This window comes from Lissotriton helveticus, chromosome 10 (assembly GCF_964261635.1).
Source record: "Lissotriton helveticus chromosome 10, aLisHel1.1, whole genome shotgun sequence".
NCBI classification, from domain to species: domain Eukaryota; kingdom Metazoa; phylum Chordata; class Amphibia; order Caudata; family Salamandridae; genus Lissotriton; species Lissotriton helveticus.
Window position 1 is genome coordinate 968,256,827 of NC_136071.1, and position 25,798 is coordinate 968,282,624.

The following is a 25,798-nucleotide window of genomic DNA, read 5'->3' on the forward strand; positions in this document are numbered from 1 at the left end:
ACGGAATTAATAAAACAATAAGCACTGCAGTACATTACTTTATGGCAGTATGGCGTCCTTCACAGTGCTTGATGGTGTACTGAGCGCTGCAGTACTTCACAACAGTGCTCTATGATGGGGTAGTGGCTTCAGTCCCCAGTGCATGATGGCAGTGCATTATGCTGGCATCCCTCGTGCGTGCTGATATCAGGGGATCTCCCGTTCATTGCAGCACACCACAGCAGGGATCACCTATAAGAAGGGTGGTCCACTCCAGATACCGAAGGGGCTCAGTGTGGACTGTACCAGAAGAGCATCATACTTAAAAGACAATATTAATACGTAGCGTCTGTCATCATTGCGCAACATCGCTGAAAATTACATAAAACATGGTAACAGCACAGCGTTCAGCCCCGGCCGTGATGCCCATGAGCTGGAGAGGCCATTTACTTTAACATGCTCCTTATGAGCAAAGCGATCATTACACATCCAGACCGGCCTCTGTGCAGCTCTCAAAGGCTGGAAGGGCTGGGGGAGAGTCTGTCACATCAGGTCTGTGGTTCTCAAAGGCTGGAAGAGCTGGGGTAGAGTCTGTCACATCAGGTATGTGGTTCTCAAAGGCTGAAAGGCCTGGGGTACGGTCTGTCACATCAGGTATGCGGCTGAGGCTCTCAAAGGCTGGAAGGGCTGAGGTAGAGTCTGTTACATGTCAGGTCTGTGTGGCTCTCAAAGGCTGAAAGGGCTGGGGCTGAGTCTGCCACATGTCAGGTCTGTGGCTCTCAACGACTGGAAGGGCTGGTCAAAAGTAAATCACATATCTGACTGCTGTCTATGAAAAAACGGTAGGGCTGGGGCAGGGTTGGTCCTTCGACCACTTTCACTGATAGGCCAGAAGCCAGGCCTGTGGCATAGTCAGCCTAGATACAGGCAGTTCCAATAAAACGCCAGCAGGCCTGGGGCAGGGCTCGTCATATCTTTCTGAGAGTGGCCTGGTTTGAAACAGACAGTCACATGTCAGTTAAGTTGCCTACAAGGGCAGTGTGACCCAGAGATTAGACAGGGACTTTAGTCTCTGCAAGCCCCGCCCCTTCAGGCCGCACTTTAACTCCTTAGAGGCCAGAGCTTGTGGGAGCAGCAGTAAATGGGTCCTGGAGCGAGACACCCCCTGGGAGAGATACTGGCCAGGTGGCCGCCTCGCAGGAGGGTGCATGTGGCGCTCCTGAAACAGGGCCTCACAGGCGGGCAGAGTGTCTGGCAGAGTGAAACTGGGGGCGGCCTGTACACTGCTCAAAGGCCGCGTCCCACTGTGCTTGCATGTGTCATCATTTTACAAGCACCGGGGTTCCAGCTTATCTCAAGTATGGTTGATCTTGGGCAATTACCCTCATTCCTCGTGTCCAAGATTAATCGGCTGCAGCTGGTAGTGCTTGGAAAGCAGACATTTGTGTACCAAACACTATACAACATGGGCTAAGTTTTTCTTTACGCCTCACAACAGTACCTAACACTAACACAACCTACAAAGGCACTCTTAACATACAATAAAATACATATTTAGTGGCTTTACACAGCATGGCACCGAGCGCCTTTCAATAGAATTTGGCATCATATACAATAACATACAGTGATGTAAGGTACAGCAATCTAACGTAAAACTCTATACACGTACAGGAACATACAATAACATAACAGCATAACACACATTCATTGCAATACCTTTAGCGTGAAAAATAATGAAATAGTGATCAATAGTGTAACACAATAACACAAATGGTGACATCTCACTGTATCACATGCAATGCCTTTAATTACAGGCAGTGCTATCACATACAATAGCAATAGCGTACAATAACACGAGCATAAAAAAGTGTACGGCAACGTAATATACAATAGCATATAAGCAGTGCTCCCCAGCAGGAAGGACAAGAGAACCTCGAGGCACGAAGTGAGCTGTCTTCACCGTGACGACATAAATTCCCTAAAATGAGCACAGACCACCACTAGAGCAGCACACCCTGGGTTAGTGAAGGGTGACCCTTGCAATCATTGCACGACCATGGTGAAAATGGTGAATACAGTAGTGTGTAAAACAACATAACATGCAACCTATGCAAATAAATGCGTAGCCAGGTCATTGAAACCCCCTACTCCTCCACGCGTGGAGAGGCTAACACCATCTGTGTGGACACTGGCCGTGGGCTGGCCCAAAGTACCCCCTGTGCCCTGCACCTCAGATGTCGCCCCATCCTATTGGAGTAGAGCCACCTGGAGCTCAGTATGACTTTTGAAGATTGGCGTACGGAGCCGACCCGTACTTACAGGAAAGCGTTTTACGATTTACTGCTAGTTTATTAGTCACGGCCCGTGGGGGGTGGGGTGCAGCGGGGGTGGGGTGTGGCGGGGAAGGAGGGTGGAGGGGGGGGTCACGCGGGGTGAGGGCCGGGGTGGGGGGATAGTTTTAAAATAAAGTAAAAAATCTTACCTGACAAGGTCCGCGCCGCCTCGGGTCCATTCTGGCGCCTACAGGAAGAGCCGCATCACTTCTGGCAAGTGGAAAACCCCTCTCAGCCAAGATTGGCTGCGGGCACGGTTACTACTCGCCCGCCTGCCCATTAGGAGAGCAAAGTTTGAGCCTTTGCTCAACCCTCACTCTCCTAAGGGGCATGCGCCAGCAGAGCAGACACTAGTGCGCATGAGTGGGCACGGCGCAAAATTTCGCCCTCCGTCCCCATTTATACGCCCTTGTGCTGCTGCCTGCCCCTGGTCTGACAATCATGTCAGTCAACATGATGCCTGACCGCCCACCCCCTTCAGACTCTGAAGGGGGTGGGCGGTCCGACGTCATGCTGACTGACATGATTGTCAGTTCTCCTTCGGTGTCTCTGAACTTAAGTTCAGAGATGCTGAGGGAGCAGCTGCAGGCGAGGAGCTACACCCCAACGCCCCAATGGACACACCGCCCCTGAAGAGGACCCCCAGATTTTTACTTTGTTTACTGCTGTCTGAAGGGGGAACATATGAGAAGGCTACCAGCTATCTGACCAGAGCAGGGGAGAGTTGCCAAAGAGCATGACTTCCATTTTTGATTAATTAAGTTTTAGGCAATTATCCTGCATCCAATTTCCTACATGGCCCATGCAGTCATGGAACCGAGATGCAGTTTTAGTAGACGAGCTATTGATTGACACTATAATCTGCATGTCATCTGCGCAGGACACCAGAGTGAAACCGTAGCTTCTTATTAACTTGGCCAGTGGAGTAACATAAAGGTTAAAAACAGTGGGGCACATGGAAGGGAAAAAGCCGGGGACACAAAGGCATCGTGAGCCACCATTTGACATCTATTAGAAAAGAAGGAGTAAAGCAGGAGGAGCGCCTTATGCCTGATTCCCAGCAAAGCGGGGCGGTCAACCAACACATCATAGTTGACTATGTCAAATGCCGCAGTGAGATCCAAAAGTATAAAAGCGGCGCTACCACCCTTATCGAGTATGTCCTGAAGTTGTTGTGGTGGAGGGAAAGACCGAAACTGCACAGTATCCAGGTTGAATCCAATGAAAGGGAAAGAGTCAGGTGTGATTTTGGCATATAGACAAAGAACCCTAATGATGTCAGAGGCTTTCAACATGTGGAGGTGATCTACAACTTTCTGTGGTGAGCCCATCTTTAACAGCCAGTAGTTGAGGTAAAGGAAAACTGGAACACTCAACCTCCGATGATGTGCTGTAACCACCACCTGCACCCTCCTGAATACCCTAGGGTCACTGAAAAGGCCAAATGAAAGCACAGCAAACTGAAACACACTGCTACAAATTCAGACTGTTCTAGGCTCCCAAAGCTATCAGAAAGGTTTGGGTGGGAGGTGGTAGTTGTTTTTAATGCATATTGAATTAACAAAACAATTGTTCTGCTTATCTCGAAATTACACAAACATTGCCACCATGTGGCAACTGACTGACATATACCGGTGTTTACAATTAAGCGCCGGAGCCAAGGACAAGAAACAACTGGCTCAGATTGAGCACTGAGGGCAGACACAAATAGCAGTAGTAACAGATAATCCCTATTTATTTTTTAAATCAGGCCCAAATAACTTTTGGAATGCCTTAGACAGTATTAACTAATCTTCTAACTTAGGAGGCTTGAGGATAAAATTATACTGTGTCGTTTAATCCTACTACAGAATGTCCTCTATTGCCAAATTATCAAAAATGACATAAGAGATAGCTAGGAGTATTCTTTTCAGAACACATAACAGACCTTTACCATGATGATTTTAAGCCATTGGTAATATGACCAAGAGGTCATTTTGCAGGGTAGCCCTTAGCGATTCTTCCTATATTTTTATTTTATTATTTAACTATTCCGTGTTCATTGTCAGTAGATTTTTAGGAACATTTCATGGTCTTTTTTCATTTTTTTCTGGGGAGGTAAGTAGTTACATACTCTACTAAGCATTTTAAAGCTACCTCATGCAGAAGTGGATCTACAGTTGCCAGGACTTTTGTTTCTATTATTTGCCTGCTTTAGATCCACGGCACACACTTTTAAGTGGTATCTTATAGCATTGAAAATATATTATCAGTATGATGCTTATAATTTAAACATTCAAAATTTCATATTTAGAATTCTGATTCCAAAAGTGCCTAGGCAATCAAGTATAACATTCTCCATTCACTTCATAGTAGAAGGGAGCCCATGTTATATGTTATCTCTCTTCCACATTCACAGGCACAGATACCCCTTCATGATCGTATACAATTATTACCTTTTATCTCTCCTTGGAGGTCTGGAGAGATACAAACATGGGCAATACAGGCAATAATTAAAATTGGTGACTTTTTTCCTAATAGCACTTTTAACAATTTCAAAGCATTGTGTAATATGGAGTTTTCTAAGATATGATGGTACAGGTTTTCACACCAACCGCTTTGCCATGGCTTCTTCAATATTTTGGGCACTAATTTAGCTTAGTTGGTGAGTTTTAATACTAACCTTTTCTTCCCTAATGTGCAAAAGGTGGCACTTATGTGTTGGTACAAAGAACCATGCCTGGGAAATAGGAAAGTGGGGGTGAGATGATAGAAATATACATTTTATGTACAGGAGTCTATTTAGAACCATGTGAACGGAAAGCATATTGGTGGTTTTGTGTCTCAGGTTTCAAGGGGCAAATTTAAAACATATGGTATTTTTTAATGACTGGATATCTCATCCTCATAGATTAAATATGATATTCCTGTCTATTTCTGATAACTGTCCTAGGTAGAAAGATAGGGAAGATTAGTTGCATATGTTCCGGTTGGTTGCTGCATTAAATCAATATTCGCAGTATATCTTTGCCGAAATTATTACCAAACTAAACAGTAACATTCAAACTCAACTTAAAATAGCTTTATTAATGTGTTTCAACCAATCAATTTTTTACAAAAACTGTATTTATTTTTCTTTTATATCAATGTTGATTGCTCGTTCTTTAATCATGACACATTCGAAATCACTCTGTAGCACCAATATTGATAAATCGAGACAGATGATGAAAAAAATATGGAAAACCGGAATACTGGTATTACATATACGCAATAATCAGTTGTCAAGGTATGTATAACAATGAGGTAAATTTGCTTCTAACGAGAACACATTTTAATTTTATTTTAAGTATGCAATGTCACTTTAGATAATTTGACCCAGCAATAATTAATGTAATTTTATTAAAAAACTATTTGCTGTAAAATTGTTAGATACATCCAAACAAGAAAAAAGAACGGCCGGGGTGAATCATGTAGTCAACTGTGTGATGTCATTAGGACACAGTATGTTACTTCCACTGACCTTGGCATTTTGATGGATGGCCATGAGTCAGTAGTTACGGCATGTAGGCAGCAAAGGTATAGTGTCACAGATTGGTAAAGGGAGTTCTTTATAAACCAATGAATTAAATATGCTAAATGATAAGATATTATTGAATACTCAAGTTCCCTATCAAACAGATTTAACATGTTAAAATTAGGGTAACCATGTGCAGTTCTTATATTTTCAGGATTTTCTGGATACTATAGCACATCTACCAGAGAGATTATTAAACAACAGCATAGGTAAATGAACATTACACCGAGGGAAGTTACCAGCTATCATTGTGTAATTATAATCGAAGGTAAGTATGATATGGGGCTCTCATTGATATATTTATTGTTCCATTGGTTATTGTAAACCAGGAACTACATAATATGACATGTGATATTGAACCATGATAAGTCATCAACAGAAACCAGCTAATCCTACATACTGGAATGTTAAAAGCAAATATTTCATGTAATTACTAATATAATTTAGGGGACAGTTGTATGTATTATTTTTGATTTCAAGGCCTTTATGTTTATTAAGCATATTTTTTCAACTTTTCCACAAAATATGAATAGGCATATATTTTAATGTATTAAATGCATTTTGAAAAAGCAGAGCCAATATGTTTAAATATGCCAGAACACTTGCAAATTGTAACAAATATTGCTTATTTTTAATTGTTAATAGGGTTATGTGTCCTTGATGTTACACTTGAACTTTTTTATAAAAACAAATTTAATGTTTTGAGAAAGGGGTCCAATCTTTTAAAGTCATAAATTACCTTTTTTGGACGAATGATAGAAAATAGTAAAAAGATAATGATGTTGTTATTGTTAATAATTAGCAGTTCATACACATTTTAATGTCCATGGTAATACATATTTACAAACAACATTTAAAATGCAGCCAAGACTCTTAAATACCTGCAATTGGCCGGATTATCAATACTGATTGAAATATTTAATTGTAAAATGCAATTTATATTTTTCACTGCAGTCACCTAAGATTATTTTCTGTCAAGCCCAGACTGAAACTGGACTAAAACGCATATTATTTGAAGCAGAGCAAACATAAAATTATACCAACGAAACATACCTTTCCAGCTTCTTCTAGGGCAGCTTGGTCATTCGCAGCATGGCCAGCCAGCGATTTTGTTTTAATGGTAAATGCGCCAACCATGATTGGTATAAAGGCAAGAATAAGTAGAGTTAGTTGCCATCCGTTAAGAAAGGAAATTATAAGTGCTGCGAGCAAGTTGCAGAAGGTCGAAGTAAGTATAAACAAACGGCCGCCAATAGCCTGAAAAAGGGAAGGTAGAATATTTAATCATTTACATATGAGTTGCATTTGATTTTTGTAAGCAGCCAAGATTTTTTATTAGGCATACCCCTTTAACTTGAGATGCATCTGTAGAAAGACGTGTGATCCAAACTCCTACTGCATTCCTATAATCATCAAACCATCCGATTTCCTGAAAAAAGAAAAAAGGAATAATTTGAAAGGATAGTTTTTATAGGCAATAAGAGTACTTCCGCTAAGCCATTATTGCTCAAAGCTAGTGGAGGGATTTTGTTTCCACACATTGGGCGTTATTACAGTACTATTACAGAACGTATTATAAAGTGCTATTCACAAACTGTACTTTTGTAGTAATTTACACTTTTGAGTAAGTTTACTATTTTTCTGTGCTCACAAACTGCACTCTTGTAGGAACTTACACTTTTGTAGTAAGTCACTACTGCCATTATTTTCTATGGAAGGGGGTTACAGTACCAGTGGTTGGCAATGTGTAGTTCTGGACTTCCTACAAACGAGTATGTTACCTCAAAAGTGTGAGTTACTACATAAGTTCAGTTTGTGAATATAGAAAAGTATGAACTTACTCAAAAGTGTCAGTTACCTTTGTGAATCAGAACCTTTATGTATGATTGCATTTTCTATTTAGTACGCCATAGTACCTCTTTGCTCTGAGGAAGGAGCACCATTTTAGACTGTACCATTACTGCACCAAGTAGCTTATGTATTGTAACTCTAAAATTTGAATATGCCTTTTTATGTGCTGTACGTGATTTCACCTGTTTGTTAAATGCATTTTCACAAATGGTTACATTTTTTTGTCCTTAGTTCAATGAACCACATAAGGTTAGTACCTATTACTCAAGTGGCAGAGGGTATGCTTACACATGTACAGATATATCACTGACTCAGCCTCAGCCACTGCAAGTAAGAGCAGTTGGGCCAGTTGGGATGGGCGGATTTTGAGAGACGACCATGATGGGAAATTAAATAAATAAGTAATTTTCCCTTGTGGCCATCTCTCAAAATCCCCCACCCGGCCCCACTACCCCATCACTCTTATCTGCAACGGCCGCACTTACACTTATATTTAGAGTTATGTAGACCAGGGGCTGGGGCTGTGTGATGCAAATATAGGCCTAACCAGACATTGCATTATACTGGAGAATCAGACATCACTTTATGCAACTGAAGAGGCTGCAACGTGATCTGCTATTCATCAGTTACTGAACTTGGTTGGGATTTAGATGTGATGCATCCTACATAAGAGTTGTTGTCTTGGGGGGGGCATGGTTTAACAAGATGGCGGGCTAGACGTGAATTTGTTCAGCTCCTGCCCCAACGGAACGTAATCCTTCATAATCCTGGTGCAGTGGTGCCTCTAAATCTGATCCTGAGCTGGGGGGGGCCCCACCGGACCTCCGTGGTGTCAGAGTTGAGCCCCTACCTTGGCCCGCAGCTGCAGAATTCCTCGAGACTCGCGGCAGTCCCGCCGGAGCCTGAAAGTGGAAGACGGCGGCCGCCGGGGTGCGGTGTCGGTGAGGCGCGCCAGCGCGACTGTGAGGGCCCCGGAGGTTGGTGGTGTTCCCGCACTGGAAGGGGGTACGAGGTGCGGACCTCGGCCGGAGAGTGCGGGCAATTGGCGGCAAAGGTGAGCGGCCGGCTGGCTGACCGCAGCGGGGCTCCGGCGTCGGAGTCTATGTGAGGCCGGGGAGGTGCGGCCTATTCGCACCCCGGCTGAAACTACCTGGGGGCAACGAGGCAGCCCGACGGCGATTTGGTGCCCGTGGGGGCTGGACTGTCTGGGGACTGACCCCCCCCACACCCGGAAGAACACGGGGCCCGGTGGAGCTTGGAAGGAGAGGGGGTCTGCTGGTGGGCCTGCCTGGGCCTCTGTGGACGGGCCCTTGGAGACATGCCCCTGGTGACTGGAGGTCTTTGCCCAGGCAGGGCTGATGCGGCAAGACTCGCTAGGGTCCCGGATACCACGGCCTGGAGGCAGCGCGAATGCCTGTGTGCTGGACTGACGCTAGAGGGGCGTGATGGGCGGCCCGGAGGAACCCCCTCCCCCTGCAGTGACAGTGTGTGCTGTGGGGAGCCCTGATTCCGCGACGGGGGTGGAGCGGTGACGTGCCGGCGCATTGTTGCCCCGTGGATGGGACTCTGAGGCCTGGAGGTGAGGTCCTAGGGGGGCCGCTGTGTGGAGGACAGCATCCACTTCGGCCAAAATATCCTGACAGCGGCGTGGGAACTGCACAGATACCCGAGCCGAGGGTGGCCTAGCGGATGGGTCCCGGGGCAGTAAGTGTGTGGTGGTGCAGATTGGTCGGACAGGTCCTAGGGGTGGCACAAGAGTAGGCCCAGACTCCATCAACAGCTAGCGGCCTGAACTGTCGGAAGCTGCGTAACTAACACAGAGGCTTGGGTGCGAGGCACGAGGTGGTCTCGACCGCGGTTGCGCCAGATAACAGAGGGCCTCTGCGAAGCACCCTTGGGCAGCCATGCCAACTATGGGGAGGGACCAGCCTCTACGGGGAGCCCAGATGAATACAATTGTGCTGTACATGGTCCCACGCCCAACGTCGGTGGAACGCTTCAGAATGGACCGGGAAATGGAGTCCCACCGGGATACAGCAGCCCGGGACAAAGACAATATTTTAGCGGCGATACGTGACTCCAGAGTGGTGCTGGAAACAAAAATGGAAGGGATGGCTATGGATATCAACCATTTGCGCCTGGACCTCAGGAAGGTGGCGGACAGGGTTACCACCACGGAGGAAGACCTGAGCGCATTGCAATCCGAGGTCCGTCAGCTGAGAGAGACGGTCATGGCTCTCCAGGGCCATACGGCCTGCTTGGAGGATCGGGCAGAGGATGCGGAAGGACGGTCCAGAAGGAATAATCTTTGCTTTCTGGGATTTCCGGAACAGGCAGAAGGGCCAGCGGCGGACCTATTCATCGAGGATTGGATTGGCAAGGTTTTCCCGACCCTACGTCTCTCCAAAATGTTTGCAGTGGAAAGGGCCCACAGGACTCTGGGGCCGACGCATAAGATCCTTGCCTAGGGCCATAATAGCTCGACTATTCAATTTTAGGGACCGGGACAGAATCCTGCAGCACATCCGCAAAATGGACCCGCCTAGATTTGACAATCACGACATCCATATTTTCCCCGACTACACGAGGAGAGTGCAAGATCTCCGGAACGATTTTCCAAGGGTAAAAAGACGGATGCGGAGCCAGAATATTAAATAAGCTTGCTCTTCCCTGCCAGGCTCCGAGTACAGCACGGAGACAGGACGCATTTTTTTCATAACTCATCGGACGAGGATAGCTGGATGGACACCCTGGGCCTGGCGGACAACGACCAAACACAGGGATGACAGGAGCAGAGACGACGGAGTGGGAGGCAGCGGAACCACGACGTGAAGAGGGAGATCAGCACCCGGGAGGCCGTGATCTTGCAGAGGGAGGATGTATCACGGTGGCCCCGGACGGTACTCTCCGGACAGAACAGGAGGCGGACCCGACCCAGAACCAGTTCTCCCCATTGTGCTTGGTGCAGGAAACGCAATCGAAGTCGGGAGGTGCTTCCGGCCCGGTGGTTGAGACCTCGGGAGGCAATTGACTTGTGAACCCAGTGGTGAGAGTGCGAAAAGTGGGGTCATGGACACTGCGAGTATTTCTATATTTTTTTTGTCCCGGGGGAACTGTTCGGGCCGAAGGACTTGTAAAAGGGGCCCTCCGCCCGGAGACTCGGGGGACAGGGAGGGTAGGGGGATTGAAACCTGTTGCTTTCAGGAGGGTGCACTATTGCACCACTTATGGAACTACCTGGCCGGCTGTAGACTGCTGTAACGGCTGGGCTAGACCGATGGTCGGGCGGGGCTGCACGGTACCAGGCAGTCGGCTGAACATCAACTCAGAGGGGTGAGGGATACCCCCGGACTTTTTAGACGTATTTTTTGATATTTTTCCATTCATTGATTAGAAGTTGAGGGGGGGTCTAAGGGGTAGGTGGAGCTGTGGGGCGGGGTACTGTGTCCTCTGACCAACGACGGGTTAGGTGAATGCAGGGCTACCGCCTGTGGGTGGGGGGAGTTGGCGTTTCTTGATATGGTTGTGGGGGGGTCGCTGCTGGGTCTAAATGTTGCTACTTTATGGGACATGCAAGATGTCTGTTTTTTGGAGGGTTGCATTGCAATCCTGGGGGGCCCCTTGTGGGATAGTAGGGTGCTGAGATGTCACGGACTGCTAACACATGATGGGTGATTCACTACGGTATAAGCTGATAACATGGAATGTCAGGGGACTCAATAACATGATTAAGAGAATTAGGGTGGCCACATATCTCTAGCGCTATGGGGTAAGCATAGCCTTGCTGCAGGAGATGCACCTATAGGGGGACTATATCAAGTATATCCAGCGTAGATGGTGGGTCAGTTTTTCGCAACATCTTACTTGGGGTTCGCCAGGGGTGCATTGATTTGGGTTGCGCCGGGTGTCCCCTTTAAGGCCGTGCACACTAAACAGGATCCGGAGGGAAGGTTTGTGATGGTGGCGGGGACATTAGATGGACATAATATATGCCTGGTAAATATATACGCTCCAAACTGTGATGATGGGGTGTTTCTAGGTCAAGTGATGGGACAGTTAGACCTGGACCCGGAAACTGAGCTACTTATTGCAGGAGACTTTAATTGTGCCCTTAACAGGGAATTAGATAGGTGCCCCCCAAAGTTAGATGCCAATCCTAAGACGAGAGAAGCAATGGGCCAGATTCTCCGGATGCTTGTGTCCGGTCCAGGGAAGACATCATTTGGCAGTTCGGGCTGGACAGTTCCCATGAGGCACAGGATCAAGACTGATTTGCATCTAGCTGTGTTTGAACAGGGGTGGCGAAGTGAGGTAAAGAATGATGATGGACTCAACCAAGATCTGTGACTGGGGTGAGTGTCTGAAATGTTTCAGCGTTCTATCCATCATCTCCTTGTGTTTGTTTTGTTCGCCCAAAATTGGCAGGTTATGCTCAGACGTGGGTCCCTTGCTCACTTTGCCACTGGAGTCAAGCTAGCCTGGCTGAAGAGGGCTGTTAGCCCAAAATCTATCCCAGGATGCTTGTTTCCAGTCCAGGGAAGACATGGCTTGGCAGTTCGGGCTGGACTGTTCCCATGAGGTGCAGGGTCAAGACTAATTTGCATATAGCTGTGTCTGAACTGGGGTGGCGAGTTGAGCTAAAGAGCAATGATGGATTCAACTCAGATCTGTGACTGAGGGTGAGTGTCTGAAAAGTTTCAGCTCTCCGTCCATCATCTCCTTGTGTTTGCAATAGTAAAAATTGTAACATGACTTTTGGGATTTTTTCCAATGATGAGATGTTTTCCCTTTATGTAGGCGACTCTGTGAATTTCATTTGGGGTGATAAAGCCTATTCCTGGCTTCCAGTAGATTGGGTGGTGTAGTTGCACCTATATTTTATAATGCCTGCCATATCTGTCAAAACTACAAAGGAAATAAATAAGGGAATAAGAGGATTGGACATATCTAGAGGAAAAAGAAGTCTTATCCAGGTCGATACTGCCTCAGAAGTGGCAGGTGATGTATTAACGGTACGGTACTGCTATCAATAATTGAAATATACGCAGACTGGCTTGACTGCTGGAAGGTAATGTAAATGAAACAACAGAGATCATTTGAACCTTACCAGTTGAATTACAGGCTGTTAGGTTTGTTGCCCTACAGATTTGGGATGGTCCTTGAAATTATGCTGGCCCAAAAAGTAGGAGTTTGTAAAATTGTAGGTGCAGCTTGTTGCACGTACATTCCTGATTCATCTACATCAGTCAGACATGTAATTAAAAGATTACATGACATTCGTATACAGGCCCTTAGTGACACAGGTCCAGGCGACCTAGCGGGCTCATAATGGAATCTCCTGAGCACATGGGGATGAAATATAGGAATGTTCTTGATAGTGTTATTCTGTTGCCTCTTCATGAATTCTCTGCCCATGTATTATCAATTTATTGGACAAATATTGAAACCTCATGCAATGCCTCCTGTATCGCTTACTAATACTCCAATAATGCAAGATACAGCAATAAATAGATTGATACACATGGATAATTCTGTGAACCCACCATGTGCTGCTATTTGAATGAATAAGAAGATGTCCATTATACCAACACAAATGATGGTGAGCCAATATATGTGCCATTACACTAGGTTAGACAGAAATGTAGAACTACAAGTCAAGAGCCATTTGTTAGCAATGAATAGATATGTACACCTCAGTTCTGTCATTTTAAAAGTTCTTCTATTTGTTTTAGAACATCAGTTATTTTGCCTTTACAGGCCTATATAAGGATATATAGCTAAAGTGTGCTATGTAGCAGGGCCAACCTTTGTCCAGGCAATTGACGCAGCTGGTGTTGCTTAAATGTACTATTCATCTGTCAAGTATGGTTTATGTGTTAAGTTTGTCAGAAGAGCTGGAAGATATAAATCAACTTTTGTGTTTTGTATACTAAATATTGCCAACACTGCAGATCAAATGAGAATCTGTTGACAGAGTTGTGCATGAATTAGTAATAATACAGGATGGTCTGTCTTGGGACTGTAGCCCAAAATAGATATATGGAAACTAGCTATAGTCAGCTGAACTTTGTGTATTTTATTAAAATATAAGGAAATGTGGACATTGACATTGTTTTTTATGCTTTGTCTCAAGGCAATGAGGCATTGACAGCCTGGGGCTGGAAAATATATGTGTCAATAGTTTCCATGTAATCCTATTGAGACAAAAAAAGTCAATATGAAGCACTGAGAGGTGTCTTTTGAGAGTGCCTTGCATCTTGTTGTCGCACCTCTCCGCTTCATTGAACTACTTACTCATAATAAATGCTTGTTTAACTTGAAAGCTGTCTGTGCAGACTCGTTTCTTTTCAGGCAGTACCAATTGGCTAATAATTCCTGATAAATCCTTGCACTGTAAGTATATCTTTTTGGGTGATAGTTGTTACTGACATAACCTCCTATTAGTTTTCACAACTTTCACATGTAACATAGCCTCATCTTTGAATATCTAAGCCATTAATCACAAGATGATTTGATGATACAAAGCAGTGATGCTTATGAAGCTTTACATCTTTATCCTAGATAATCTAGATAATAGATTGATGAGGCACATGCTTAGTTTGGCCCAGTCAGCTCCCTTGTTGCATGTGCATGAGGCTGTAGGTTTTGAGTTTGCAGAGGATTAGATCAGTCACACCTATCGTATGAGGTTTTTCCTCACAAGTCCTGAAAATCTTTTGATGTTTGAGTCAGTTTTTGCTTCAACCATCATAATGTATCTTCCACAAAATGTATCCAAGCAAGTCAGATTTGTGTCCATTCATGTTGGGAATTATTGGACTTGGCCCTGTCTGCAGGGTGACTCTCAATCTTTTTACCTTCACATGTTCTATTTTCTTAATCCTTTGTTTGTTCTTTATGACACTGTGAACTTCACCACTGTTAACCAGTGCTGGAGTGCTTGTGGTTTCGCTCTATAAAATGGTTCAATAGCCTTACATCTGATTGCGCTATTTAATTTCCTTGTAATTTCCTCATATATGGTGCCACAGGTAACTTGGGCCTGTAAATTACACGCTACTAGTAGGCAACAGCACTCATAGAGACAGCCACTAAAAGTAGCCTTTTAAAACATACCTTGCTTTTGCAGCCTGTAATGCAGTTTTAAACTGGCAATTCAACCTGGCAAAATAAGCCTCTTGCCAAACCTAAACCTACCTTTTCATTTTCCTATTTATATAAGTAACCCCTGATGTAGGCCCTAACAGGCCATAGGGAAGGGTGCACTCTAGTTAAAAAGTTGGACATGTACGTTAAAGGTTTATATGTCCTAGTAGTAAAAAACTCCCAAATTTTTTTTCAGTATTATTATGAGGCCTACCTCTCCCACAGGATAACATTGGGTTACCCTATTTCATTTAATAAGTGCTAATGTTTAATAGGGAACAGGTACAAATGTCATGTTTGGTCTCAAATTAATTGTAATTCATAATACTCTTTAAAGATAAAGTTAGATTTGAAGACATCAGTCTGTAAATGTTACTTTTCGAAAGCTGCCATTTTCTTGTCCTAACCATTTATTGCCTGCAACTGGTGTCATGGGGCATACGACTGTGGGATAGTTGGCAGTGGGCCTTTGTGCAATCCACTCAGACAGTGAGAAAAAGGGGGACTCGGTGTTGGCACTATGGGCCATCTGGCTAATATGGGTGGGGCAGAGCTGTTCCCTCCCCACTTACATTTCAAAGGTCTTCCTCCAGCATGCTCATAAAATAATTTCACACTGGCCTTTTGTCACCCAGGACCAGTTGAAGCCTTTGCTGGGGATGATAGAGGAAGGAAAGAACTTTCCAGAACCAGATGTGGGGGTAGATTAAACGTTTCCCCATTTTCAAAGGTTGATACCAGACAAAAATATTGGATCTCCTGAGCCACTCGTCAGTACACTGCTGGACCTGTGGACATACCAAAAGAAGGATTGCTACGTCCCCCAGAGGACTACACTGCTGCTTGAGCCCTTGCTTGCTCACTATGGGACAGCCCTGCTGATTGAGGCCTACCTTGTACTTCAGAGCAGTACCCTGCTACTAACAGGGGACTGGCTTGCTGCTTGAGGCCTGACTGTTTCCAGAGGACTGAACCACTGCTTGAGGTCTGTCTTGTTCTTCAGATGATTGCCCTCCTGCTTGAGGCCTGCCTGCTCTCTGAGAAGGAAGGCTGGACCTGCTCCCTTCATCCTAAGCTACCTGAGTAAATGCAAGTGTCAGTTGGCTGATCTCCAGTTATGAGCTGCAGGGACACAAGAAGCTCCAGAAGCCTCTCTGCAACTGACCTGCTGCAACTGTTCCTGTCTAGACCTGCAAACAGACTTGCCTGAGCCATGGAGGCTTCCTGATCCCCAAGTGGTGCCTCCCCAGATCTTGGCCCTTGACTGGCATCAGTTGCGTTCCTCGTGTGAAATCCTGAAGTTTTTTTAACTCTGTGCACAGACTTTCAGTAGGTACGTTTTTCCGCTGGACTAATCTGGTCCCTTCATTCCACGGCAGTCCATCACAGTGAGTCTGACTGAGCTTTGACCCAGTCTAGCGTGACCAGCTACACAGAGTTAGAACTCTCTGCTTCTTTGTGCTATTTTTCCTCAAAACTTTCAAATTGCATATCTCCAGTTCAACTTTTAATTACTATTTTCTCAATTTTCCAAAATTGGTATAGGACTTTTTTTTGTTGTTGTGTTTTCACTTTATTACTTGTTTGGGTGCTGCAAAAATACTTTTTTTAAAATTCTTTTTATTATATAAATAACAAGCTTCAGATATAAGCATCTTTTAGTATATATATACAAGGCATTTAGAAGACAGGACACATATCAAGCATTATAACACGCAGTATACAATTACATTGTATGCACAGCCCCACACTACCCATTGGAGTACGTCTCTAAACCCTCCCAGAAAACCCAGTCAGTGCACCTCATGAGTCCCCTCACAGACTCCTATACAATGGCCATGACCCCCATATTTTCTCCCATTTGCGAGGGCATCCCTGGCTTTGATACACTACCTGCTCGGCACTATGACACCAGTCCATAATGCAAAGCAATGGGGCCACCGTCGGGGGCTCTGTCACCACCCATGCGCGTGCAATGTTCCTCTTAGTGACCCCCCTGCCAAAACTAGCCACATCTTGGCCCATTTCGGCCACGTAATCTCTACCGTGACACTGAGGATGTGCCATCTGGATTCCAGTGGGACCTGTTCACTCACTACGGCCTCCATCACTCTGTAAATGCCCTTCCAGTACTTCTGAATCCTGGGGCAAGACGACAAAATATGAAAGAATGATCCCCTCTCGCCACATCCCCTGGTGCATACCTCGGAGCCCCCGCCTTTAATACAGACCTGCACCATTCTTGTGGCATATGAACTGTGAAGGATGCGAAGTTGGACTAGTCGAAAATGCGCTATGATAACTATTCCCCTGGGGCAATAGAGGCGTTACTCACAGTCATCATCTTCCAAAAGACCCACATCATCATCAACAATCTTTATTTCGGCTAAATTGCCATAAAAGATAACACACAATGGTGATACAAATAAAACAAGCATTTGCGTCCCGAACAATTAGTTAGAAAAGCTAAAATAAATTCATTGAAGCATTAAAAAAAGTAGGAAATAGTTAGAAATTGATGATGTTTAAAATTGTGCAGCTAGTCTGCATTCAAAAGGGCACACAACTGTATTAAATCCAATAAGAGATAGAAATAGTTAAAAAAAGAATAGTTGCATTTTGAGGTTGATAAAATTGTACAATTAATCTACAACCCTGGATAGCAAGTGTCTTCTCTTGTGCCAGAAGGTTTAGAGGTATTTTGCTACCGCAAACACTACCATACTAGAAAGGTCAGATTTAAAGACCCTGTATGCCTGCAGGCAATGAGTAAAGCCTAGATTTATGCAGGCAGGGACTATCCACTTCCTTCTCGCCTGCCCATAAGTTTGACAAAAAACAGTATGTGCATCTCGGTTTCCTGATCATGATTGCACCCAGGGCAGTGACTCAGGGGGGGTCAGTCCACTTGCTAGTAAAGGCTCAGATTGGCAGACTTCCGTACCTCCACTGCAAATACAGTTTCCTAGTATTAGATGGGAATATATCATCTAGGATTCCCTCCAACTTATAAATGTCCTTGATCCTTAGGAAAGAATCAGTCAGGGTACCCGACTGTATGCCCTGTCTCTGAGCCACAATTTTGTTTTCTCGGTAAAGTGAGAGTAGCTGTTTCCTTGAAATCGTGGCGCAGGCGATCGCAGGGGCAGACCATAGATCGGACCCACATCAGTGTCCCAGGCCTCCCGCAAGGGACCCAAGCAGTCCAGAGTATTGTTTACCACTTTTTTGTACATCAGTGACACTGCCTTCTGTATCATGGGGTCCAAGAGAAGCCTATTCTCCAGTGGGGAGTATTCTGGAAACACAGTCCCCTCTTTCAAGTGGCTATGAAGTGCCAAACACAACTGTTGATATCTAAGGAATTCACCTTCACCCGTTTTGAAGCCCTCCCGTAGACTATCAAATGTCACCATTTTACCACCTTTCCAGACGTCCCGAGCATGTCAATATCTATAAGGCTCCACTCCCAGAAACCCTGCAGTCTGTGCACTTCTTTCAGGAAGTCTCCCTCCCATAGTGGGGTCGGTTCAATGAGTTTCCGCTCCCACACGTCATTCTAGTTGCTTCATGCCAAATATCAATAACCATTTTAGTGTGTGGTGGCAGATGTACAGAGCCCCTACCCCAGCGGTACTATTCCCCCAAGTGAGTACGCTCACCCAAGACCAATCTGTCCACTCGGTAAGCTGTTTCCTCTAATGGGGAGAAGACCCAACCGTTGACTTTAACAAGATGAGCAGCCCAGTAGTATCGCCTAAGATCCAGGACTGCCAGCCCCCCCACTAGTATGACCCCTTCTGTAGTTTCTTGAGCGCAATCCTGGAGCTCCCCCCCATAGTAACTGGTGTAGCTTGGACACGATCGTGTAACAGAAGGAGTCCGGAATGTGATAAGGAGTGTTTTGGACGGCGTACAGTAAGTGTGGGAAGGCCATCATCTTGAGGACTGCCCGTCCCATAAGGGAGATAGGGAGCCCCCTCGAGTGCGATGCGTCATCTCGCAACCTGGAAAGCTGCACCTAGAGATTCAATTGTGTAAACTCCACTTCAGTCTTAGTTATCCAAATGCCCAAGTACTTGAATTCATCCTGGAGCACCATCTCTGAACATGTGATTGTCAGAACTGGAGGGTTCCCAGCTAGAGAAAAGAGCAAGGACTAGTCCCAGTTGATACGATATCCATAGGAGGAACCAAAGGAGCGTATTATGTGAATGAGCCTATAGAATGTTTGTCGGGCCGGTGTGCGTAAAGAAGGATATCATCTGCATACAATGACATGCACTCTTCCCAGCCCCCCTAGATCAATCCCCCTCATTACCGGGTCCCTCCCAATCCACGCCACCAAAGGCTCAAGGGCCAGCGCGAATAGCATCGGGGACAGAGGACACCCCTGGTGTGTCCCCCTGTGCAATGCAAAGGCTCTGGAGATGACCCCGTTAACCCGAACTCGGGCCTTTGGGTCAGAGGTCTATAGGAGCTGTAGAGGTCATGCGGTTTTCCTTTCTTACGAAGAACGACAATAGTCACCATTCTTGTGTCGTTTGGAAGTTGCCACACTTTGGATGCTTTCCTAAACATGTCAAGCATATAAGCAGCAAGTTTGCTTGCCACACATTTAAACATTTCAGTGGGGAGCCCATTCAGGCCCACCGCCTTCCCAGATTGCAAGTCTCTCATGGCACTCTCTACTTCAATCAAGTGGAAGTCAGACTTGAGCCCCTCCCTGTCCTCCAATCCAAGAGTCAGCAGAGAAATGTCACGTAGGAATTCAGTGCATTCCGGTTCCCCCCATGTGGATTGATATTGCTTAATGTTTTTGAAATATTTGGCAAAACTTTCCATTAGGGCCGCCCCAGTACCACCCTGGGTCCCTACTTCGGACCAAACTATTCGAGTTCCTCGCACTGAACCCGGTTTTCTTTACATTGAGCACCGCGCTCCGCCTGCACAAAATCTCTCGCCACCACCTTGTACGCTTCTCAGAGGATACCGACGGACCTGACAGTAAGTAAATACTTTATTGTACATGGTTAATTAAAACTTTTACAATGTTAATAAAACAAACAAGCACCAATTTATAAAATGTGTGTCTGAATTGAACGAGTTAAAAACAAAAACTAAAATTCTGTACATTAGACAAGTAAACAGGAATACTGAATAAGAAAATCGACAAAACAAATGGAAGGGGCTTATCATCTTATTAAAAACGATCAAGTGTGAGAATCAAGGAGTCAATGTAGGAATTGGACTTCCTTTGGGCTGTTTAAGGTATTGCTCGTTTTAGTTGGTTCCTTCAAGATTTTATAACGGGCCTCGGCTGTTTCAAGAAATTTTACCATTTGACAACTCAATTGGATGTTGTCCCCTTTAAAGCAGGCCAGAACTGCTTGTCTACAAGTCCGTATCTTGTGGAAGTTGAAAAACGGACGTAGGAAGACTTGTCATTCGCAAGTGAGCTCGGAACAGGTGGTGATCAGGTGGACTATGTTTTCCTTTCCGTCCCCACAAAGTCGACATCTTGTAGGTGATGGTGGCCGTAACCATGGAGGCAGGTGGGCCGCTGAAGGCAGTAGCACCAGGTGAAATGTCAGAAATTTCTCTTTTATTTTTTGGGTGAAACCAATCTGCAGATAGGTTTGGGGCAAAGGCGCGGTGTATGATTGAACTGTAAGCCAACCATGAGCCCGCTCGATTAGGGCGGCTTTGTCCTGCAGTACTGATTCCTTCCGGACTGTCTTGTTGAACACCTTTTTAAAGACTGCTGCGGAGACTGGGAGTGACCAAAGTTGCTGTACTCCTAGATCCTCACTGGCTCCCTCCAAATACCTCCTTGCTGGACATGTTGGTTTGATTTGAAGTTCCTTCCACAGGAGCGCATTTAAGGTACCTGACAGAGCCAACATTTTCAGTAAAGTAGAGTTCCGTGTGTTCCTTGAAGCGCTTCCAAAATTCCTGGTCCCGAAACATAAAGGGGTCTAATCTTGGAGGAAGTGACCAGTTGCAAGCTGGCCCGTGCAGCTGCACCTCTACCAGTTAATGTTTGGATATTCCTCGCGCCTTATGGCACCCACTCTAGAACTACCCACATGCGAAATAGCAGAGCGCCTGTTACCCCAATCAACCAGAAACTAAAGTAGGGCTGTCTGGTACCACCACTCAATAGGGCCCCCTCCCAGGCCACCCCGCCCCACCCCTCAACTCATCATAAAGCCGGAGCATACAAAACAGTGTCCCATCCGACCATGCCCCAAACTTCTTCTTAGCTGAATTGTGTACTCTAGTATCCAGCATTAAAGACTGTACCTTAAGTCCTTCAAAGTATACAATGGTACACAGCAGTGAGACTAGTCTCTTACTTCCCCGGAGAGCGTGCATCACTCACAGGCCTTTTAGACAGGGAGCTCCTGGATCATGATACCAACCTTTTCCCCTCTATGCGTCAAGGTGGAGATTCAAGAGTGCAGAAGCGACTCCCGCGCCAGTCCCCTTTAATGTGACGATTGAGAGACCAATGAGGGCCCCCATCCAGTCATTGTTGGACTTCTGTAGGTGAGGTGAAGAACAAGGACTTGTCATTGTCGAGGACTTTGAGTTTTGCCTGGAATAGCATCATGCATTTTTTCCCCTTCTCCCGAAGGTCTTGTTTCATCCCGTCAAACGTGCGCCTCTCCTGCTGCCCTCTCAACATGAATTCTGGGTGGAACTTTACTGTCGAGTTCTCAAAGAGAAGGGCTCCACTCACTGTAGCTGCCTGCAAAATGGTATTCCAGTCTCTAATATTGAGCACCCGCACAATGATCATCCGAGGAGGAGCCCCGGGTTTCGACTTTGGGATTGGGGCCCTGTGCGCTCTCTACACAGTAAACAGAGTAGACAGTCTTTTAGCCTTAAGGTGGTTCAAGATAAGGTCCTCAATGAAGAGATCTATGCTGTGGCTTTCCGCCCCCTCAGGCACTCCCACCACCCTAATGTTGTTGCGGCCGGCCTCCCTTCCTGGTCATCCAACCTCAAGGCCATCAGCTTGTGTTGGTGAGTCAGTTTCTGAACGCGTCCCTCCAGCTTATGCGTCATGGATTGGAGCTCTCCTACGTTTTTATCCATGCTGTGACCCTCCCCAAGGTTTTCCACATGTCCGCCTTCAACATGTTCATTTCTATAGTGACCTTATCAATTTTGGTCTCCAAAGTCGTACCCAAGGATTGGATCGCCGATATGATTAAACCGATTTGTTCCCTGTTGCCCCCTCCTCATGCGTCAAGACGTTATTTGTCTGTACAGCAGCGTGGGCCTCTTTTGGCTTTGTCATGATCAAGTTCCCTCTGTAATGGGACTCAGAGCCCCTTCACCCCTGCACAAGCCACCTGTGGGCCACCCCCGGGACTGGTCTCTGGGCACCAAGTACTGCAGGAATGCACTTCAGGGCCGATCACTCCCCTGGTCACTTGCTTCAAGACGCTTCACACAGCTTGCTCGCAGCACAGGTGGACTCCACAGTTGCGATCCAGATGGGATTTGGCAAAGGGACTCGCAGGGTAAGGCACCGCACCCCACGCCCTATGGATTTTTACAGCTCCCCCACCAATCACTGCCGCCCAGCAGTAGCCACTGTTCCACCCAATCGCTGCTCCCTCGTTATCACCTGCAAGGTAAGGGGTAGGCAAAGACTCTAAAACAGCCAAGGATGTCCCTCTGTTTCTCCCACTAAGCCTGACCTCACCTCAGTAAGCTGTCACTGCTTGTTGACAAAATGCGGATGGCACCCACATTAACCCTGGGCGGAACACTATGCTACACTCGCGTAGTGTGCATAGTTTGCCCAACTACGCGCTATGCGAATTGCAGGAAGCAGAGTGCAAAACGCGTAGCGTAGCATGCATTTTTTGCTCACTCGCCGTCCTTGACGTCGAGTTGGCGACCGCGAGCGAGCAAAACCACCATCCCGGCGAGACTTTTTCCTCGTTTGCGATCAGCAACATCAAGTTGCCGATCAAGAGCGTGGAAAATAAACCTCCCGCTGAGATTCTCAACGTGGGGAGTTCAGGTTTCTCATTGCGCGTGGTCACTTATGCTTGCGACCCCTCGCGTTTGCTGCCGCTTGAGTACAAATCTACACGAGCGGCAGAAAATGACCGCTTGCCATGTGCAAGATGCCGTTTGCAATGATTGCACAGTATGGACAAGCATTTGGCACTGTGCAATCAGTGCGAACAGCATTTTCCCTACCGCACTATGCAGTTCGCAAGCTACGCGTAGCGTGCGTAGTGCGAAGTGCACTTCATGTAGCTATGCATAGCGCTACTGCACAAACTACGCCCAGAGTTAACCCACGTAGCGTAGGTGCCACCAGAAGGCTCACCCAGGTAGATGTCCGGCCCTGGGGAGGTCAGCGCTCGCAGCCTGCAGGCTCCAGGGTACTCTGCACTGACATCATCCGCAGCACAAGTCACAAGCCCCAGACAGCGAATCTCAAGTGGCAGAGATCCCGGGCCGTGCACTCCAAAGGCAGTCAGCACACCTACGTGGCTCTGCCCCCACACCATCTGGAGCTTCTCTGTAATCGCCGGGCAGGCCCCTTGATTCTACACACGGGCTGTCGTGCCGTCTGGGATCTGAGATACTTCCCTCACCTCAGGATGTTGTGGGGAACACGGCGCCGACCACCTCCTCTGTCCGGCTGATGGAGCAAGGACAGATATTGCAGAGAAAAGCGAGGACCCGGATGGAGCGAGAAGGTTATGCCACCATCTTGGCTGATGCCAGAACACGCCCCTGCTGCATAAATACATAACACCGTGCCTCTGAGTTAAGCCTGACTGCTTGTTTTGTTCACCATGACAAGGATTGTGGTTGCTGCTTGTTTAGGGCTTACACCCCCCTTTGACCAATACCCCCATTTCATAAAGGGATTCGAAGGGTACACACGGTTCGTGGATTCCTCTCAAGGAAATCAAGAACATAGTTAAAATATAGCATAATTATCTGGATTTCAAACTCCTGATTCAATCATTCCTGGCCAAGGACACCAGGCATGCTATAAGTACAGGGCCAGTGGCAGGAGTACAGCCCAGAACCTACTGGAGCCCTTAAGTTGCATACTCGGAGCAGGCTTAGCTGGCACCAAACAACCACAAGTCCACATTGGGAAGCCAAGCAAAATCTGGAAGTTTTTGTTTACTATACTTATTTTTATTTCTCATAGGTTTGAGAACCCTAATATTGGTTTGGTGATCCTTACAGAGTTATGGGCCATGCTGACCCTTTGTGGAATTTGCAAGCCCCATATCTGGCAAAGTTATTGTGGACCCCGAGGCTGGGCTTGCAAACCTAAATTTGGTGCTATAGTTTTGAGATTCCCTCTGATAGGTTTGCAAATCCTAAAGCAAAATCAGTTGCTACTAATCTATTTCTGGGTAAGCTGAATTGAAATGGATGACAGGAATAAAAGTTCCTCATTCGATCAAATGTATTTATATATTTTTTCTTTTCTGTTGATGTACTACACCAACCTTTCAGGAAGTATTACCTTCACTATTGAGTATGGCTGATGGCCGTGCACAGCTGGGGCTTACCATGGCGTCTGTCCTATGGTCAGGTGTTGCTCCCAACCTGCTGGGGTAGGCAACCCAGAGCTGACAGACAGCCCCTGCTGCAAAGCATGGGGTTGGCTATATGGCTTGGCCTTCAGTCAGTGTCTTTGTTATTTTATTAATACATATATAAATATGTATACCACTCTTATTGTTAATATTTTATATACTATTAAAATTCATTTTTGGTTTGTGAACCCTAATCTGGGCTGGTGAACCCATAAGACTCACTGGCACTTTTTGGGCCTCCAAAGTACTCATGTGGTTTACAATCTGGGACCATTGAATTCAATAATGGGGGCAAACAAATGTCAAAGAACTCTAGCTTTAGGTCCACTAATCCAGGAGAAAGGTCTGCAAAGTTCAAAGTCTCACTCAGAAATTCACAACTCCTGGCCAGGCTACACAAGTCCCATGGCGTTTATTAGATTTATTTGTACACAAATGGTTGGTCACACATGAGCCAGTGGGTCAGGGGATGATCTTCCTGCTCCTTTTTTGATCAACCAACATGTTTTACTTTTTTTACTGGATGAGAAAATAAAGACTGTGAAACATGAATTTCTTAGTGATAATAAAGGACCCAAAACAATATGAAACCCTTATGTACAGTGTCAGCACTATTAGGACTACTATCAACCAAAAGGGCCAAATTATGTGTCAAGATTATTTAAATTGTAGAGCAAAAACACAAATTATACAGAACAGTAAGACCCACATCAAACACACAATGTTTGGAAGTTTCTATTGGAGCAGGGTCAAGAATGATTGCAGAGTACTGGGTTCAAACTGAGGTGGCACAGTGGGTAAAATAATATATGGTTGGAATTCTACCCCAAGCAATTGCCAGTGGTTAGAAAAATTGCAAGCATTCCTCCCAGCACCTTTTGTGAATTTGATGTACGGCCTGAAGTGACAAGGGTATACTCCGATGTGGGTTCCGGGCTTACTGTGCCACTAGAACAAAGTAACACCCAAATGAAGAGTCCCAATCAGGGCTAAGCCAGTTTGGGTTTCTTATGTTCCGGGTCAGGGGGGACTTGGCCTTGCAGCTCAGGGTAAACGTATCCTTTTAGACTGATTTGCACATGGCTGTGTTCAAACTGAGATGACATGGAAGGTAATAAAATAATGGGCTGGAATGCTACCCTGCCTGATTGTCAGTTATTAGACAAATTGCAAGCATTCCCCCCTGGACCTTTTGTGCATTTGCCATTTACAAACCACTTGGCTTTTTGCCTCACGGTTAATTATGTCACCAGAATTCCTCGCTGCATTAGTGGATCAATTTTCACAGTTGCTATTTAACTATCTATATGTATAAAAACGAATGTATGTCTGTCTGT

The 25,798-nt window shown here is 45.8% G+C and overlaps 1 protein-coding gene across 2 annotated transcripts in view; it reads right to left on the reverse strand.

Annotated features, from left to right (window-relative positions):
* The window catches only part of LOC144784686 (ATP-dependent translocase ABCB1-like), a 1,804,387-nt gene that overhangs the window by 510,178 nt on the left and 1,268,411 nt on the right, over positions 1-25,798 (reverse strand). For both annotated transcript variants that reach the window (XM_078663637.1, XM_078663636.1), the window contains 2 exons: positions 7,211-7,294; positions 6,919-7,122 (listed from right to left, as the gene is read on the reverse strand). In XM_078663637.1, the coding sequence (XP_078519763.1) occupies positions 6,919-7,122; positions 7,211-7,294 (288 nt within the window). The remainder of the gene's footprint in view (positions 1-6,918; positions 7,123-7,210; positions 7,295-25,798) is intronic.